General features: G+C 40.5%; 3 protein-coding genes across 6 annotated transcripts; 2 read left to right on the top strand and 1 right to left on the bottom strand.

The window, feature by feature from the left end:
• Positions 1–59: 59 nt before the first annotated feature.
• On the top strand, positions 60–7,077 carry LOC110512131 (collagen triple helix repeat-containing protein 1). Of its 4 annotated transcripts, none has more exons than XM_036970452.1 (5): positions 60–449; positions 1,231–1,314; positions 5,061–5,279; positions 5,579–5,795; positions 6,398–6,559. In XM_036970452.1, exons 1-5 carry the CDS (start codon positions 339–341, stop codon positions 6,523–6,525), a joined length of 759 nt encoding a protein of 252 aa, XP_036826347.1. In that variant the 5' UTR covers positions 60–338; the 3' UTR covers positions 6,526–6,559. The 4 variants fall into 4 exon arrangements, with proteins under 4 accessions (XP_036826347.1, XP_036826351.1, XP_021448377.1 ...); XM_021592702.2 differs by lacking the exon at positions 6,398–6,559 and adding an exon at positions 6,566–7,077 and having other exon boundaries at positions 81–449; XM_036970456.1 differs by lacking the exon at positions 1,231–1,314 and having other exon boundaries at positions 78–449.
• LOC110512120 (mitochondrial folate transporter/carrier) lies at positions 7,071–15,409 on the bottom strand. Its single transcript, XM_021592693.2, has 7 exons — positions 14,749–15,409; positions 14,343–14,493; positions 11,948–12,033; positions 11,149–11,303; positions 9,150–9,263; positions 8,775–8,920; positions 7,071–8,490 (listed from the first exon to the last, which is right to left on the bottom strand). The coding sequence occupies exons 1-7, from the start codon at positions 14,966–14,968 to the stop codon at positions 8,367–8,369; spliced, it is 996 nt and encodes a 331-aa protein (XP_021448368.1). The 5' UTR covers positions 14,969–15,409; the 3' UTR covers positions 7,071–8,366.
• A 49-nt stretch (positions 15,410–15,458) lies between these two features.
• On the top strand, positions 15,459–18,293 carry LOC110512109 (tRNA selenocysteine 1-associated protein 1). The gene is made up of 7 exons (XM_021592684.2): positions 15,459–15,619; positions 16,006–16,103; positions 16,275–16,374; positions 16,585–16,637; positions 16,899–17,055; positions 17,146–17,179; positions 17,373–18,293. Exons 1-7 carry the CDS (start codon positions 15,596–15,598, stop codon positions 17,522–17,524), a joined length of 618 nt encoding a protein of 205 aa, XP_021448359.2. The 5' UTR covers positions 15,459–15,595; the 3' UTR covers positions 17,525–18,293.
• The last annotated feature ends 1,604 nt before the right edge of the window (positions 18,294–19,897 follow it).

Raw genomic sequence — 19,897 nt, forward strand, 5'->3', positions numbered from 1 at the left:
GGGGAGCAAATAGCCTAAAACGGGTCTTGAACAAGTGGCCATGTGGTTAACACGTTCCAGTTCCAGACCAATTGACACGCAGTAGGCTCACATTAATATAATTAATATTTGTAAGTGAAATGTTATTTCCCGCCCATGACAACTTCTGAGTAGGTCCAGACATTTAACAAACTTTAGCGGCAAAAACTCATAAATCATATGCTATGCGAGAACACATTTACAGGCAGAGCATAGGCGCGCTCTAAATTTCCCTCATCCCCACTCACTTGAAATACGGCGCAGCACAGCAGCAGGGAATCCTTGCCGTGGTCTCTCTCGATCTTTTGGGAAAATAAAAGATGGTATCAGCTCTAACTCGTCTGCTGCTCCTCACCTGCGTGATTCTACCTTTCAATGGAGCAGAGAAATTGAGAAAGGCACTTGACAGGAAGGATGTTGAATACGAAAAGGTAAAAAAAAACATCTCAAATAAACTATTTTGGGTTAAAGCTGCACAGTCCTCAAAGTGCCGAAAACTACATAATCTCATCCCGATTCATTTAACCAATGTTTAAGCCGTTAATTGTTGCACATTTCTTTCATTATTTCATCCTTTAAAATATCAAACGTTTTTTTCAAAGATATTTTATTTTCAGTGATTTTCAGTTCCATATCTACTACCATCATTTTGAATGGGCTATGGATGATTGGTGCCACGTTGACCAGTGGCAACTCGCAAATGTTCTCTCAATATTAAATGGCATATTGGGCATAACTGACTCAAACCAGAAGCTGGCAAAGGTCCAGCATGCAGAAGAATAAAAAAGACCCAGACAGAAGTCATGAGGGGTCTGGCTGGTTCATTGTTTGTTCACTGGGCACAGACGTCAGCTCCACATCTAGTTTGGATTTACATTTGGTTGAGTTGTCAACTAACGTGAATTCAACAAAACATGTCACCATGTCATTGGATTTACGTTGGGTGAAAAAAGACGAAATGTCATTATGTTGATGACTTTTTTCAAATCCAATTAGTTTTCCACGTTGATTTAACTCATCACATTGGAATTACGTGGAAACGACGTTGTTTCAACCAGTTTTTGCCCAGGAGGTTTAGCCTACTGTAAAATAGTGGGTGGTTTGCTTTGGTGTAGTCCTAGTGCCTACATCTGATCAGCAGTAAAGGACTGCATGGTAATAATAACTGAGTAATGTGATTTGATGAACATCATCTTGTTATTATCTGTCTAGTGTACTGGAAACGATGCAGACAAACCAAACTGCACCAGAATCTCTGCTGAATCCAATTCAAGAACCTCTTATTTGAACAACATGGTAATAATCTCATCCTTTCCAGAGCGTATCGTTTTTTTCTTGCCACTGTAACGTTACTGTGTATTCTGTATGTCTTTAGCAGCATGCTCTCAGCCTGGTTTGAAGTCTGCACACGGTTTGCTGAGACGTCACTTTTTTCTCTATGTTGGGTCTTCTTTTTTGTCCAGCTCGTTTGAACAATTTGGATCTGTGTAAAACCTAATTGAGTCCAAACTTAATGTATGGTGTGTTGGCGATTTCTCAATGTTAGTCCACAGTTACAATAACAGTCACTTTCTCTGTTATCACAGCAGAAGTATGTTTGTCTGTGTAAAGTATAAACACTTTATATTATACAGTGGGCTACTGCAGTCTGTTCAGCACGTTTCGGATTAGTTAATAGGAAAGTCAGCTGTGTAGCTGAGCGGAACAGAGGTGCCTTTCATGGTTTTTGAATTCTCTCCAGAAACAAATCAAGCCCTCATAAACGTCTGAGACATCCATTCTCTCAACGGGGGTCTAATAAGGATATTGGATCCAGTCCTGTATGGCTCAGCTGATAGAGCATGGCACTTGCAATGCCAGGATTGTGGGTTGGAGTCCCGGGACCGCCATAAGTAATGTATGGATAAAAATGTCTGCTAAATGGCATATATTAATAAAGGATAATAACCACATTTTTATAGTCACAGAGGCATTTACATATGGTTGTAACGCTCGTCCTCTTCTTCTGACGAGGAGTAAGAGAGATCGGACCAATTTGCAGCGTGGTAAGTGTCCATTTTAACATGTACAACTGAACACTACAAAAATACAAAATAACAACGTGAAAGAACGACACAAACGAAACAGTCCCGTGTGGAACAACACTGACACGGAAAATAATCATCCACAACTCAAAAGTGAAACCAGGCTGCCTAAGTATGGTTCTCAATCAGGGACAATGATAAACAGCTGCCTTTGATTGAGAACCATACCAGGCCAAACACAGAAATCCCAAATCATAGAAAAAGGAACATAGACAACCCACCCAACTCACGCCCTGACCATACTAAACAAAGACATAACAACAGACCTAAGGTTAGAGCGTGACAATGGTCACTTATAGGTTACGGTATTATGCATCACAAATCCCATACATGTGCTCAAGTGCTTTTATAGGAGAATACTTGGTTTATCTTAGTCACAATCTGTCATTTCAACAGCATGACCCTGGTACTTTGTTTGGTAAGCTGTGGGACTCAGACACATCACTCCCCCAGTCAGAGCAGACTGGTGGCTCCACCATATGGTGGCTCCACCATAGTCACTTAATGGCAAAAACGGACCTGGGTCCGGTTTTCTAATAGCGATGGAACGTAGGCTTGCGAGTGTTTTAACGATGCATTTTCCTACAAAAGCCGAAGATATATGAGGCGTTTTCCTAATCACCATGCAGAGAGAATTGTCGTGGTGTATCGTTGGAGCATGTGTTGATACTGTTAGGATCAAAAGAAAGTGAGTACTGCTCTTGGATCAGCTTTCTCAATCAAAATCTTTCTTTAACATTATACGTATTTCACAATACTGACAACGGATCAGCTCCTAGACCTAGAGAGATATTTGTATTTATTGATTTTTTATTTTACCTTTATTTAACTGGACAAGTCAGTTAAGAACACATTCTTATTTACAATGACGGCCAAGGAACAGTGGGTTAACTGCCTTGTTCAGGGGCAGAACGATATTACCACAGATGGCTGGAAATATTGAGGGGTATTATTCTAATGATAAAATTGCACTAAATCACTGATTTGGCAGATCATTGTGCACATGTTAGGCTACACATCATAAAATATGTTGAGACGAATTAAAGACAGCAAAATATAACACGTTTTATTAAACTTGAAATGTATTTCAATATGATTGAAATAGGCCTATAGCCTACTGTTTATATTTTAATTCGGCCATCTCTCATTTGAAACATATTTTTATAAGTCGCTAGTTTGTATCAATTGCAAGGACATTGGCAACTTTCAATTTCTAGTCAACTTTGTTCTGAAGATATCGTGTTCACAGAGACAGATGTGATTTTATGTTTAGCGGAGATCTTCTGTGTATAAAGTGAAGTGGGAGGGCAAAAAAAACATCTAACGGCACGCTTAGCTGTTCTATGAGTGGTCTGAGGCAGGCGTTAGATTTCGAGTGTTTTCAAGTTCAACGTTAATAACGATGTTTTTGAACTTAGTCTTAAGATGCTTTTGGGAAACCTGGCCAAAGGCTCTTCAGGCCTGGTATATTGCTCAGTATACCATTTGTGTCTCGACAGCTGGAATTTAAATACGGCATGTAATTCCATAGCCTACCCCATTTTATATTTGTTTTTGGCATTCCTGAAATGCTCATTGTCTAAAAGTAATATGAACAATATCAGCTCAAGTTAGAACAAGTTCTTGAAATAACCAGTTCACTGTAATATAAGCTGACGTTGTCTTTGGTTTCTTATTTGTTATTGAAGACTCAGTCTTTGCACAGCACAGCACAGCACCACCTAGCACAGCACAGCACAACCTAGCACAGCACAGCTGCATGACTAATAAAAAGCGGACATTTTCCTAGCCGATTCTCAACGGTTACTAATGACTCCATTGAGCACTGGCTAACTTTTTCCTATGTCCTTTTATATCCTTTAAGTGAATGTTCTTGATCTGAGAACAATGTTACATATTTATTCTGATACAATGTGCTTAACTAAGAGTATCACAAGTTTGTATGTTAAATACTTGACTCTAGGCCGAGTACATCAGACAATAGCACAGAAAAATACTTCCTGATTTCCATCTACTCAGTTGCTGATTCACCAAGTATATCTACGTATGAGAGTCTTGCGATAAACAGTCATGTTAGAGAAGCATGGTTTCTCTCTCTGTGTGTGGTATGGTTACTCTGGCCAGCCAGCCTGTCTGTAGGTCTTTGAGTCACTGTGAGTAAGAGGGAGCATCTGTCTAAACAAAACAGAACTGGACATTGAATCATGCTGGTCTGTCTGTCTCAAGTCACTGACTGACCACAAACACAGGAACACAGATTTACACTCTGAATTCCTGCTTCATTCACTCTATCACTCACTTCATTTGGTCACAAAAGGCCCAGACAATTGACATCTTCTTTTGCACTTTTGTGATTGGGAGTCAAGTCCCCCTGGACACAAACTGGTTGAATCAGTGTTGTTTCCACATCATTTAATCAAACAAAAATCAATGTGATGAAGTTGAATCAATGTGATGAAGTTGAATCAATGTGATGAAGTTGAATCAATGTGATGAAGTTGAATCAATGTGATGAAGTTGAATCAATGTGATGAAGTTGAATCAATGTGGAAAACTGATTGGATTTGCAAAAAGTCATCAACTTAAAAGAATTTCAGAAATGTTTCTCATTTTCTCACCCAAATTTTCACCTAAATCCATGACAAGGTTCACATTTCTGTTGAATTCACGTTAGTTGACAACCAAATCAACTGTAAATCAAAACTAGACATTGAACTGACGTCTGTGTCCACCATTATCCATTACAGGTCTAGATGTTCATTGTCATGAATGTGGGCACATACATTTGATGTAGTTCATATGATGCTAAGATGACAACCTGGCACTTCTTAACTCTAGGTGGTATGTTATTAGTGTGGTTATTAGAACAGTCTGTCTCTCCCTCTTGTTCCCCATTATAACAGTGTCTCTCTCTCTCCCTCCATCTCTTCCTCTCTCCCTCCCTCACTCATTCTCCAGTACAACAGCTGCCCCCGGGGTCCGGCTGGCACCCCTGGAAGGGAGGGTAACCCTGGCACCAATGGCATCCCTGGGACTCCTGGCATCCCGGGGCGCGATGGCATCAAGGGGGAGAAAGGAGAGTGTGTGAGTGAGGTGTTTGAGGAGCCATGGAAACCCAACTACAAGCAGTGTGCCTGGAACTCACTCAACTATGGGATCGACCTGGGCAAAATAGCTGTAAGTGGCAGGCAATGCTCATTAGACAGGATCTGGGGCACAGAGTAATACAGTTACATCAGCATTATTACTATGTTGATCATCCATAATAAGGTTGATTGTGTTCGTTTAGAGAAAAACATTTGTTATTAACATGTTATTTTCATTGTCTCTTAAGCCTGTGTACTAACAGTGTAATTGCTAGTAACAACATTGTATTATTCACACTGAATTGAAATGAGACATGAATACAAAACATAAAACATTGAAGATGCTATCATTGGATGCTAGTGTCTCCACCTCTCGTGTCTCCCCTGTAGGACTGTACATTCACCAAGCTGCGTTCAGACAGTGCCCTGCGTGTGCTCTTCAGCGGCTCCCTGAGGCTGAAGTGTAAGACAGCCTGCTGCCAGCGTTGGTACTTCACCTTCAACGGAGCTGAGTGTACAGGACCTCTGCCCATCGAATTCATCATCTACCTCGACCAAGGGAGCCCTGAGCTCAACTCCACCATCAACATACACAGAACCTCATCTGGTAATCAACCTTACACTCACTATATACAGAACCTCATCTGGTAATCAACCTTACACTCACTATACACAGAACCTCATCTGGTTAGAGATTAGACCACCAACATGCACAACTCATCCAGTAAACTGAGTTATTGTAGCTAGTGGTAGCTATTTGTTTGTGGTGGTATTTTGCTTATATATCTCAAATGTGAAATCTATTGTAGCCTTAAAATATGAATAATATCTCTACTATTACTGTTTAAATTCTACTGTGAAGCAAGACATTTGGCATATGCATGCCTACTCCATAGTTTTCCTTCTTTAGCTGCCAAGTTCACCAGTGTAGCAAGACCAAAACAAAGCAATTAACAGCCCTTGTCTTGGCACACATACGGCAGTGTGAGTGTTCAATGTAACTCAGGAAGTTGTCTTGAAAATAAACCCCAATTACCTTAGTTTTTCTCTCAGTGACACTTTACCCGAATTTAGAGTAACTTCTCGTCTTGTCCCAGTCTAAGGGTTGTGTGAGGGGATCTATGACCTGTGTATTCCTCTTGTCTTGTCCCAGTCTAAGGGTTGTGTGAGGGGATCTATGACCTGTGTATTCCTCTTGTCTTGTCCCAGTTGAAGGGTTGTGTGAGGGGATCTATGACCTGTGTATTCCTCTTGTCTTGTCCCAGTCTAAGGGTTGTGTGAGGGGATCTATGACCTGTGTATTCCTCTTGTCTTGTCCCAGTCTAAGGGTTGTGTGAGGGGATCTATGACCTGTGTATTCCTCTTGTCTTGTCCCAGTTGAAGGGTTGTGTGAGGGGATCCGGGCAGGCCTGGTGGACGTGGCTATCTGGGTGGGGACCTGTGCTGACTACCCCAGAGGAGACGCATCTACAGGGTGGAACTCTGTATCCAGGGTCTTCATAGAGGAGCTGCCCAAATGAGGCCTTCTTTATTAAGTGATGGGACCAGGCCCCATAGAGAAAGAACCCCTAACAATACTTCTGAAGCCTTTGACTACATATCAGTTTAGTTTCTGGATGGGTTCCTAGTCTTTGACAATGTCCTCTGGCCAATCAAACAACTTCAGTTGTGGCTAAATCCTACTACAATATCACTGATGTTCACTTGAATGTTTTGTACTACAGCACCTGGGTAGGGTCTAGTTTATTGGCCACCTGAAATTAGATTTATTCCTCATTAGTCCCATTCCTGTTTAATAAAGGAAAGATTTTGGCTGTGCATGTAATCTGTTGAAGTCGTACATTTTTAAATGAATTACTGTCAATAAAGTAATATTTTGTATGAATCAAGCATTGTGTTACTCATTATACTATAACATGTTTTCCTATCAGAGAATATATTTTTTTGAAAATGTGTGAATTCATAAAGAAATGCATTTAGTGTATTTAAATGCATTTAGACATAGTTTTTTCAAGTGACAAGTGAACACAGCATAGCTGTTAAATTGAATCTGAAGCAAAGAAAATGTACCAAATGTTTTCCTATCAGATAGGACATTCTTTGAAAATGGCTTTGTTGTTACGCTCCTCGCTTGAATGAGGAGACCAAGGTGCAGCGTGGTAGGCGAACATCTTACTTTCATTAAAATGACCACCGAAAAACAACAAAATACAAAACAAACGTAAAGTTCTGCAGGCTACACAGCAACTATACAAAAATCAAGATCCCACAAACTAAAGGTGGAAAAAAGGCTGCCTAAGTATGATCTCCAATCAGAGACAACGATAGACAGCTGCCCGATTGGGAACCATACCCAGCCAACAAAGAAATAGAAAAACTAGAATGCCCACCCAAATCACACCCTGACCTAACCAAATAGAGAAATAAAAAGTCTCTCTAAGGTCAGGGCGTGACATTTGTATGACCAGGTAAAATCCTAAAGAAATGCATGTGCGGATCCCTTTTTCCAAATGACACGTGAACACAGAACAGCTGTAAAATTGAATCTGAAACAACAAAAAAGCTCACAAATACAAAAGCAACATAAAGGTTGAAACTAGAATAGAATATTTTACCTGAAAGAAATGGACTAATGCCAATTCAAACCTGATATTTCAGATGAAGACTTCTGAAATTAACAATATTTCAAAGATGTTGAACAGTGCAATCAGTCTCTGTGATCATTTCCTATGGCATAATCAACATGAAGGTTTACATGCACTACAGTATGATGCCAATAAGTTACATTAAAACAAATTGGGGGTACATTAGTACCTCCAGTGAGGTCTGTTCTTCTGTGATGCATCCAAGAGACAGAGACCAGTCTTTAATTACCAGCATTGTCAACATCATCGTCTCTGAGAATGCCAAACCTCAAATGTATACGATAGGCGCGAGTCCTGGTTTTTCATAGTGGTAATAAGATCTAATTCCACCACATGCTTTAGGAGTTCCTCTATGGTTGTTTTGACTCGGCTGCCAGAGGTGTATCCAGGTGATATGTCTGCTCCAGTTGTCCAGTTACCTGCTGTGACAGTTCTGGAGACTTCAGTTCATGGCTTATCTTATCTAGCACCACATACACTGTCTGAGTCCCTTCCTATTTGTGGTCCTTCCATGGCTATCTCCTTAGTCCTCCTCACTTCTGGCCCATCAGGAAGCGAGTCACGTTCTCATAGACCACGAAGGTGATACAGCAGGCTGGGGTGACACGGATCAGGTTGGGCACCATGCCTTTATAGAACCCTAAAGCTCCCTCATTCCTGTGGAGGAGGGGCCAAAAGAAACACAGTAGTCACTATGTGGGAGGGAAAAAAAAAAAGATTGAAATGGCAGCATTGGTATGGGCAAGATTTCTTGTGGCTCTCTGTAGAGTTAGAGTTTGAAGCTGCAGATCTTCGTTGCTTCACACTGTTATGTTACCAAATCCCATGCACATGGTTATATGCACACTTAATAGTCAATTATACCAAGTTTTGGCTAGTTAACCTAAAACTAGCTGTTTTCCCTGTATGTACAGTTAACCAACAGTGTGGTCTTGGCCTACCTCCATGTCCTCCTGACCACATCCAGGACTCCATTGTACTTATTATGCTGGTCCTGCAGGCGAGCCCGCACCACCTGGTAAGGGTATGTGGTAGCCACAGCAAATATTTTGGATAGAGCTGCCATTGTGATGTATTCCAATGCATTCTGGTCAGACGGAGAGAGAGTGGGAAAGACAGAGAGGTTGGAGGAATGATGCCTGTGAGTCACTTCTTTCATAAGCATTACGGTAATTCTTCCAGAAATCCTGCAACACTTAGATGTGGGTTTTCTTTATAAGTACTTTAAAAGGTTTATTCCCCATATGGTTGAGTCATTAAAACTAGGTGTGGTTATAGAAGTCTTAATGTTTCCTCACTCTGCAGTCTGCACTCACCAGTTTAGCTTCTGAAGGCATTTTCTTGTATTTGTTGTAGTCTCTCTTCAACTCCTCATAGGCCATGAACTGCAATGCCCCGTGTGACGTGCCAAATAAACCAGGAACATACCCCTGGAGGATTAAACACAGGGGTCATTTATCTGTACCTGACAAATAAACTTTGAAATTAAATGTTATATATTATCTTCCAAATCCAATTGATATGATCATGGTATTTATAATATTGAAAAATACTTACAGCTGATATAAAAACACTAATATCTTGAAAGACAATTAATCCTATCGACTACCCAGGCTGTTCCAATTCCGGTCCTGGAGGTCCAAAACACTTCCTGGTGTCCCAGATCTGAATTAGTCCCTTGTTAGGAGAAGATGACAATCCGAAGTGTTTTAGCCCTAGAGGACTGTCATTGATCAGCCCTGCCATGTGCATGATCTACTCCTACTAACACTGACTTTGCTGATAACTACTTTATTGAGGAATAAATGAACTTATTACTATGACTGTGAACAGCTGTGTAAAGTAGTTAAGTAAAAATACTTTAAAGTACAACTTAAGTAGTTTTTTGGGGTATCTGTACTGGTTTGGTGCCGCCTGGTTTGCTTAATATAAGGAATTTGAAATAATTTATACTTTTACTTTTGATACTTAAGTATATTTTAGCAATTACATTTACTTTGACACTTAAGTATATTTTATATTTTATATATTATATTATATTATATATTTTATATATTTTAATGGGTGATTTTCACTTTTGCTTGAGTTGTTTCCTAATAATGTATCTTTACTTTTACTGAAGTATAATAATTGGGTACTTTTTCCACCAATGACTAAAATGTGGTTGTCTCACCTAGCTATCTTAATTAAGATGAATGCACTAAATGTATGTCCCTCTGGATAAGAGTGTGCTAAATTGCTAAAAGGAAAAATGGAGGTACTGCCCCCTAGTGGTAGTCTATAAAACATGCATTCAAATCTTATGCAACTACAGTACATATGTAAAACTTCAATAAAGGCTGCACTATGTAACCTTTTGGGTAAACCGACCAAATTCACATAGAAATGTGAGTTATAGGTATGTCACTCATTGAAATAAAGTCTAAGAAGTGGTAGATCTGTTCTATGTGGCGATTTCTATGATTCTGGTTCTTAAGTTTTGTTTTTGCCTCTTCAACTTTCGGTTTTGTACACCAGCTTCATATATCTGAAAAAACAATATGTTTGGGTATGGAAAAGGTATTTCACAGCGGTTTAGATGGTAGAATGATTCTCTACACTACACTTGCTTGTAAAATGAAATGAGGCCAACTATTCGATATTTGAGCAACCAGGAAATGGTGGAGCAATTTCTGCATAGTGAATCTTTAATAGCAGGGGTGTTGATTTTCTTTAATCACTGAACACAATCTGTGCTTATTAGAGACAGGTTTCTACTTGAGCCAGGCGGCTATTTCGTTAATGCACACAACTTTTGCACAATGAAAAGTTGAAAAGACTACCACACTGATTATTGTGACCAGTATGACCAGTATAAACATTATAATATCAAATCCATTGTAGATCAGACTTGCAAAGACAAGACTGCCAAATCATACACCCCAATTTCGCCCATCAGCTCCATGGAGAGCTCCATTTGATCTCATGTTTTCTTTTTGGTGGCGCCAACAATGACAGAATTAAATAAAGAATGTCGACCCAGTGTTTATTTGAAACAGGCGTTTACTTGCTGAAATGTCTGCCGATGCCCAGCTATTAAAAAGGACAGCTATTTGAGACTCAGAATTTAATTGAAGTTTCATGGTACATTGCCTAATTTGAGGCTGTGAGGGGTCATAAGGAGAAAACATGTTTACATATGACACCATTCACATGTCCTGCACATTCACTGGACCTGGATTTTACTTCTAAGCAGACAAGAGTCCTAATAAGCTCTATTCAGGATACAGCCATCATACATACAGATGACAAAACCTGGGTTATACTGAGCCTCACCCTGTACAGTCCAGGTATCCCCTCATGCCGGTAGATCTTCACCAGTGCATCTATCATCCCTTTATACTGTTTCCTGGTGGGATCAGCGTTATACTGCAGCACCAGGCGAGTCTTAGTCACCCAGATAGGGTTGGTTAGGGTGAGAGTCAATACACCTGGAGACGGAGGAAACAGAGGTGAGTTTCTGAGCTATCACACACACACACACACACACACACACACACACACACACACATTAAACCAAACTACAAGCTCTACGCTACATTACATGGAGCCTGTGAAGCATGGAGCTGGTGAAGACATCCCTATCTCATTAAGTTGAAGTAAAGTCACTTGAGGTTGGTAGAACACGACACAGAGCAGTCAGTGTCTTTCTTCCCTTTACCATTGTCTGGCAGTGAGTGCAGTGCATTAGTTTATTCCACTGAACTCTAACATGATTAGGCTAGGGTAAATCAAATCACATGACTGTATATAGCCAGAAAAATAATCAAATGTCAGCAAATTGACCAGTATCTGTATACATATGAACTTTTTCCTTAGTCAGAGTCAAATATTTTGTTCCAACGAGTCAGTCTGATTCAACTAATCAAAGTCTGGACTAGAGGAGCAGACTATGATATGTTTATTTAGCTGTGTAACTGTTTGATTGGAATGAAAGCATGGACCGACCCACACTGGTCCTATGCGGATAAATCAAACAGTGTTGACCTTCCAAGTTGTGGTTATAGACATTGTATTGACCTCACGCCACCATCAGTGTGTGTGTCCCTGGGGTATAGACAAAGGCAGTACTAACCTGCTTGGGCTGCTGACAGCAGGTGTTCTGTGGCACTCAGTTCAGACTGACGGCCTTCCTTAGTGTACGCCTTGATGGCATTGTAACTGTGGGGGAAGTTAACACAGACAGTACAGAAAATTAATTGGACACTTCAATAGACAAATCCCAAAGCTACCATTGCTATTTAAAAGTGCTATTGTCAACAGTCATGTTAAGTTATGAGTTCATATTTGATTGGATAGTTCACAGAGTTTCAAACTGGGCTACAGGATATCTGCCATTTGGGGGGGGGGGGGGGGGGGGGGTGTTCATGTGAAAAATAATTATATTATGAATATCGCTAACTGCAACAGAATACCATCGTGGTTACAGTTTTTATGTCTCTGTGTCCAGTATGAAGGAAGTTAGAGGTCGTTTCACAAGCCAATGCCAACTAGTTAGCGTAATGACTTGAAGTCTACACGAACCGTTCCTGTTCAACCGACTCTGGGGAAGTCTCGAACTACCACTTTAATTTGGAGGAAATTACAGTCATTGGAGCTAATTACAGGGTTTTTTTCTGTATAGGAAATTCTTAGGCAGGCCGTGGTCATTTTCAGGACAGAAAAACTGTTTCAGTGTCAACTTAAACAACCAAAACCAGATAGAAAGCATGCTATATATACACAGTACAAAAGTTTGGACACACCTCCTCACTTATAACAGAATCAATAGGCATGTGCCCTGAATGCGATATTTAATAAAATAGATTCTCCCTGACTGTCTAGCTATTATTTGACTGTTAGTACTCAAATATGGTATTATTAAAAATATATACAGTACCAGTTAAAAGTTTGGACACACCTACTAATTTTCTAAATTGTATAATAATAGTGAATACATCAAAACTATGAAATAACACATATCATGTACTGTAGTAACCAAAAACAGTGTTGAACAATTCAAAATATATTTTATCTTTGAGATTCTTCAAATTAGCCACCCTTGGCCTTGATGACAGCTTTGTACACTTTTGGGATTCTCTCAACCAACTGTCTTGAGGGAGTTCCAACATATGCTGAGCACTTGTTGGCTGCTTTTCCATAACTCTGCAGTCCAACACATCCCAAACAATCTCAACTGGGTTGAGGTCGGGTGATTGTGAAGGCCAGGTCATCTGATGCAGCACTCCCTCACTCTCCTCCTTGGTCAAATAGCCCCTAAACAGCCTGGAGGTGTGTTGGGTCATTGTCCTGTTGAAAAACAAATAATAGTCCCACTATGCGCAAACCAGATGGGATGGTCTATTGCTGCAGAGTGCTGTGGTAGCCATGCTGGTTAAGTGTGCCTTGAATTCTAAATAAATCACAGTGTCACCAGCAAAGCACTCCCACACCATAACACACCTCCTCCATGAATCACAGTGGGAACCACATGCGGAGATCATCCGTTCACCTACTCTGTGTCTCACAAAGATACGGCGGTTGGAACCAAAAATCTAAAATTTGGACTCATCAGACCAAAGGACAGATTTCCACTGGTCTAATGTACATTGCTCGTGTTTCTTGGCCCAAGCAAGTCTCTTCTTATTATTGGTGTCCTTTAGCAGTCGTTTCTTTGCAGCAATTCGACCATGAAGGCCTGATTCACGCAGTCTTCTCTGAACAGTGGATGTAGAGATGTGCCTGTTACTTGAACTCTGTGAAGCACATATTATTTGGGTTGCAATCTGAGGTGCAGTTAATACTAATTAACTTATCCTCTGCAGTAGAGGTAATTCTGGGTTTCATCATAGCACTTGATGGTTTTTGCGACTGCACTTGAAGAAACGTTCAAAGTTCTTGACATTATCAGGATTCACTGACCTTTATGTCTTAAAGTAATGATGGACAGTTGTTTCTCTTTGCTTATTTGAGCTGTTCTTGCTATTATATGCATAATATGGACTTGGTCTTTTACCAAATAGGGCTATCTTCTGTATACCACCCCTACCTTGTCACAACACAACTGATTGGCTCAAACGCATTAAGAAGGAAAGAAATTCCACAACTTAACTTTTAACAAGGCACACTTGTTAATTTAAATTTATTCCAGGTGACTACCTCACGAAGGTGGTTGAGAAAATGTCAAGAGTGTTTAAAGCTGTCATCAAGGCAAAGGGTGGCTACTTTGAAGAATATAAAATATAAAATATATTTTGATTGTTTAACACTTTCTTGGTTACTACATGATTTCATGGGTGTTATTTCAGAGTTTTGATGTCTTCACTATTATTCTACAATATTGTCGCCTTGAAGTAAAAAAACATCAACCTGGGATTGACTACTGAAATAAAAAATAAATGTCAGCCGATGCTTGCATGCTGTCATGTCATCTAGCGTAATAATTATCCCAGAGAAAGTAGACCAGTTTTACTTCTTCTGGTTATACATACAAGAAAAAGTAGAGTCCCCATGATGCCCCAGCACCCCAGATGTTTGGGGTGACTCCTTGGTAGAGTCCTCGGACCCCCTCCTGCTGCCACACATATTTCAAACAATGGACAATGCCATTATATTTAGGTCTCAGGTCCAGTCCATCACTCACTGCAGAAAAAAGACAAGGCAGGGGAAAACATGCACTGTCAGAGTCAACAGAACATCAACTGTCCATTCAAGTTATAGCCAGGTAGCTAGCTACTCCTATGTTATTACCATGTGATGATTGCATCATTTGCAGGTTCCCAATCGTACACCTGTCAAATGTAGAAGTTAGCTAGCTGCTGCAAATCGTTTTCAGTCCGGACAAATACACACCTTGTAACTAAGAGTTTTAGAACCACACATTGACCAATACGTTACCTGCAAATCTGATTTTGACTAGGTCAAGAGGGTGCAGCACCAGTGTTGACACGACTCCTCCACTGAGTCCTGCAACCAAATTCTCTATTTTGACATGGCTGTAGACTTGCTGGATATGTCCAGTTATGGAGAAAGGTGTGCTACTTCCAGGGGATCCCGAAGAAGCAGGAGCAGGAAGTCCTGTTGCAGCTGTCTCTTGATTTGAAGCAACAGGACTCATGTTTAGCTAGTTATGTGAATTTAGCTAGAAGTTAACATCTACTACTTAATTCTTCAGATGTTATTCAACAGAACGCGCACGTTATCATGCTACAGTAAAATCTAATCCCGGAATCCAAAAGGCACATACTTGAAATAACCACATCATATTTTAAAACGTTTTAGTGACCCACGTTTTTGTCATGTGGACAAGCTACATTTCTGTCCGGCACGACCTTTCCAATGACTCGTTCGCAGCAGTTACGCTGCGTTCAAACCAACTGGAGGTATCCGACTTCAGTAAGTTCAAGACAACTGGGAACGAGCTCCGCCTGAGAAAAATCGTTTTGAATCGTCATCCAATTCGGAATTACAAGCCGGGAACTCGGGTCCCTTGCTTGAACTCCGACTTTCCAACTTGAAGATGATTACCGCTATTGCAGAGTTCCCAGTTGTCTTGAACGCACCAAGATCACCAAAACGTTTTAGGAAATGTGACGCAATGTGGAGGACTTTACTATCCCATAATGCAACAGTGAACGGCACACCCCCAACCACCAGCCACAAATCCTCTAGATGGCAGTCTGTAGATTTACCACAGTGTGTTATGAAGCTCCACTTACGTTGGTGATCTGAAATTGTAAACAAAATGAGTTGCTTATGGATGGGTAATGTAAGTCCTGATATGTTATTATAATAACGTTGCATGCATAGAAAACTAGCATTAGCATATCCTAGCTCTTGTGTGACTCCCACTTTAGGATAGCTAGTGTAGCTAGCTCGTTAGCTAATAGATGCACCCTCAGGCATTTTCATTATTTGGCCAACGTTAACTAGTTCTTGCTCACTGACAAGCCCTAAAGAGCCCTCTAGTCTCATGAAGCCTGTCATTTCCAGGTGATAAAGACCACCAAGTCAGTGACCCTGAAAGTTTGAGAATATGTTCAGTTGAATGTAGCTAGCTAGCTACATTAAGTTACAGGGTGTAGGTAACTTACAGTAGCTAGCTAGAGTAGATGTTTTCTGTTCAGTTTAGTGTTTTTCTCTCATCCCCTGTAGCTAGAGCCTTACATGGACGAGAAGTTCATCTCTCGTGCATTCGCCACCATGGGAGAGCTTGTGGTGGGGGTGAGAATCATCCGGAACAAAATGAACTGGTAAGACGGGAGAACATTAGGCTACTGAAGGGTTATGACTGATATACTTTTTTTTGTCTTTGGGAATGTCTAGTAGCCACTGTATATTACTATCACTATTCAACAACAGAAGAAATTGCACAAACACGACACGTACATGTATGTGTTTTGGTCCTTCTCCACTTTGTGTAGGGGTGCAGCAGGCTATTGCTTTGTTGAGCTGGCGGACGAGGCCACTGCTGAGAGGTGTCTCAGGAAAGTCAATGGAAAGCCTCTCCCTGGAGCCACACCGGTACAGGACCACACACACACACAGCACTTAATGATTCCACATTGATTTCCAATCTCGAATCGACCCATACCTCCTTCACCTATCTCAGGCACTCTGAGAAGATTGGATATGTATAGGGCATATGGTGAACTCTTGATATACCCATTAACTTTATTAGAGATAAATAACGTCTGGAATAATCCATTCTGAACAAAACTCTCTTCTCTCCAGCCGAAGAGGTTCAAACTAAACCGTGCCACGTACGGAAGACAAGGAGAGAACAGGTATGTACTGCATGCCTCTGAACTGACTTTGTCCAGGGACTAACAGAGCCTCCTTTCATACAGTAGAGAAGGTAGTTGTGTGTAGATGAAAGAAGGCACTTTTACTCCATTCGTTTGGTATGTTCAAGTTGTCTCCCATCACGGATGTAGGAAATATCCCAAATAATCCACGCTTTTCATTCATTACTCAATTTAAATAGCATATTGATTTTTAATAAATATTATGTTTATTCATAAAGGTTTTCTTTCCTGTATAAACAGAGGTGGTTACTCAGACAACAGGTACAATCAGCCATACTCATACAACAACAGCCAGTACTACCAACAGTACCCTGACTACTACTCCAACTGGGGCTATGACCAGAACACGGGCAGCTACGGAGGTTACAACTACAACCACTATGACTATAGCAATCAGGTGTGTTCTCCCACCCCCTCTACTCTATCGCTCTTTACATATACATAAGCGGTACCATGTTGTGAGGAAAGATCTGTCTCTTTGTTTTAGGGTTATGGGGAGACTGAAGATGATGGATTGGAGTGTGAGTGCTCTGTTTTCTTTCATTTCTCAATCTTCATTATACAAAAAAGTGGCTTAAGTATTTGACACTATTTGACATAATGTATTGGACCCAGGCCAGGAGTATAGCCTACAAACTGTCCAGTCTGTCTGATCTTCATGGCTCTCGTGCTGTGCCCCTTTGTCTGTGTGCCTTGTGTGTGTGCCTCCTGCAGACCCCATGGTGGCACTGGATGTGGTGGCAGCCAACAGGCAGTACATGGAGGAGAGTGAGGAGCTGTATGATGCCCTCACAGACTGCCACTGGCCTGCCCTGGAGCCTCCTGGTCCAACTGCTGCTGCCCCATCCAAGGCACAGAAGAGCTAGCAGACCCCCTGGTCGACAGACTCTCTCAACCTCTCGATGTGGATTGTTTGGAACAGCCCAGTGTGAAGGTTCAAAGGGTAAAGGCATCTCGTCCTGCCTGCCAAGAGGAGCTGGTCTTCAGTGTCTCTTACACTTGCAATGGGCTAAGCTAAGCGAACAGACCACAGTGTGAACCCAGCTCCAGTGACTGAAAGGATGCCCCCCTCATGTTTGAATTTTTATTTTTATTGCTCACCCCCACTCATTTTTGGGGGGTTATTGGGCACTGGTTTGGTTCCAATTGCCCAAATGAACAGGCTTGTTTCGGTGCTTGATGTCTTTGTAATCATATCTTCAAGGACTGCGGTGCTAGTTTGAGCCTGTCTTTTCCCTCCCTCACATAGCTACCTTTTTCATATTTATTGTCCACACTGGAAAATAGAATAAGATTGAAATATAATCCCTATTCGACACCCCATTCAACCTATTGATTATCTATCTAGGGTCACTTGCTTCTTATTGTGGAGTGGAAGACTGTGTAGTGGGTGTTTTAAACCTTTCTCCTCCACGTTATAATTTGAAAGCTGTGGTACAGACAGGATTGTTGATTCTGCTTTATGTAAATACTCGTCAACAGAAGACAATGTGGAAGTGCGTGTATTCACTTTATAATATCTTACATGAATAATACATTATAAATGCTTAATAAATGAATATAAATGCTTTTACATTTTTTTATATAATGAAATACTTTAATAAATAGGTTATGAATGCTTATTCTTCAGAGTTATTACAAGTGTAACTGTTTCATCAATGGCAAATGCTATGTCCTGTATAGCAGGATATGATGGTATTATTTATGGCTAGTCTACAGATCGCCTCATATTACTGTAGTAGAAATACAGTATCAGATCAGCTTGTTCAGTGATAATAGCTCCAAGACCACATGCTGACTGCAGCAAAGAATATCAGTATCTACAAGCTCACATCACCAGTGTTCATATTTCTTGCTTTTGACGATAAACACTTGCGACATTGATGCTCTGAGACCGACATGTATTAAAATGTGGAAAAACCTAATTCCGAAACACACTTCACGGCCCTAAAATAATCTGTTACTCTATTTGAAAAGATGAACTACAAACCTGCTCTTGTAATAACAAGAGTAGAGAAGCACAAAAACTATGATATATGTTGTTTTTTTTAATTCACCAGATGCCCAGTAATTAATTGAGGGGAAAGTATTCCTTCCTAGAATCCTCAATTATAGGCTGGAATCAGAATCCTGAAACAATAGTAAAACAGCCATTCAGATTGCATCTGGCTACCTCAATCATTCCACACACCCAGCACCAGAGAGAGAGTCTATCATTGCAGACTGTTCTCATAGACTCAATGTAACATAGTATACGTATATCCAGAACACTAAAATTAGTATGTTATGTTTAGTTTGGTATGCTTACATAGAAGGTTTCTTATGGCAAAAACAAAAGTAGGTTGGAATGGGTGGGTGGATCATGTGAACGTCTAACACCCCAAAGGTTGCGAGTTCGAATATCATTATCGACAATTTTTACATTTTAGCTAATTAGCAACTTAGTAACTACTTAGCATGTTAGCTAACCCTTCCCCTAACCTTAATCCTTTTAGCTAACCCTTCTCCAAACCTTAACCCCTAGAGCTAGTTAACATTAGCGTTAGACACCTAGCTAACGTTAGCCACAACAAATTGGAATTTGTAACATATACGTTTTGCAAATTTGTAACATATTGCACGTTTTTCAATTGGTAACATACGAACTGGATGATGGACATCAACAAATTAATACATACCATATGAAACGTAACATATACTAAATCAGTGGTCACCAAACAGTCGATCTCCAAGGCATTCCTAGTCGATCACCAAACATTTCTGTAAAAAAAACAACGATAAAGCCTTGCGTTCCTATTTTTTGTTTTTGTTTTGCCTGTTGCCCTAGCACCGGGAAGGCAAAGTGTTCCCATGTTTAACCATTTCATGTGTCTGAAGGTAGAACTCCGCCTACCCGGCAGGCCCAGAGAACAACTCAAGTGCATCTATAGGCCTACAGCTGGCCAAAGATATGGCTCAGATGACTGTGTCTGCACAGTTCCTCAAGCCATAGACTGGAAAAAATAAGCATCAAACGCACAGCAAAGTTGATACTGAGATTTAAAAACTTTTAAGACCATGCTTAGAGAGAGAAAACGGATACAGCAAAGAACTGCTGTTTTTATGTGTAAGTTCATGTTTAAGTTGCTATTCAGCACTGTCAACACTTTGTTCAAAACCGCTATAAGACATTAAATGTGCATTCTCCCTACTTCCAAACGCTACAAACAGTACTGCAGCTGCAATGAATGAGTATAGCG

This window comes from Oncorhynchus mykiss, chromosome 3 (assembly GCF_013265735.2).
Source record: "Oncorhynchus mykiss isolate Arlee chromosome 3, USDA_OmykA_1.1, whole genome shotgun sequence".
In the NCBI taxonomy this organism is placed as follows: Eukaryota; Metazoa; Chordata; class Actinopteri; order Salmoniformes; family Salmonidae; genus Oncorhynchus; species Oncorhynchus mykiss.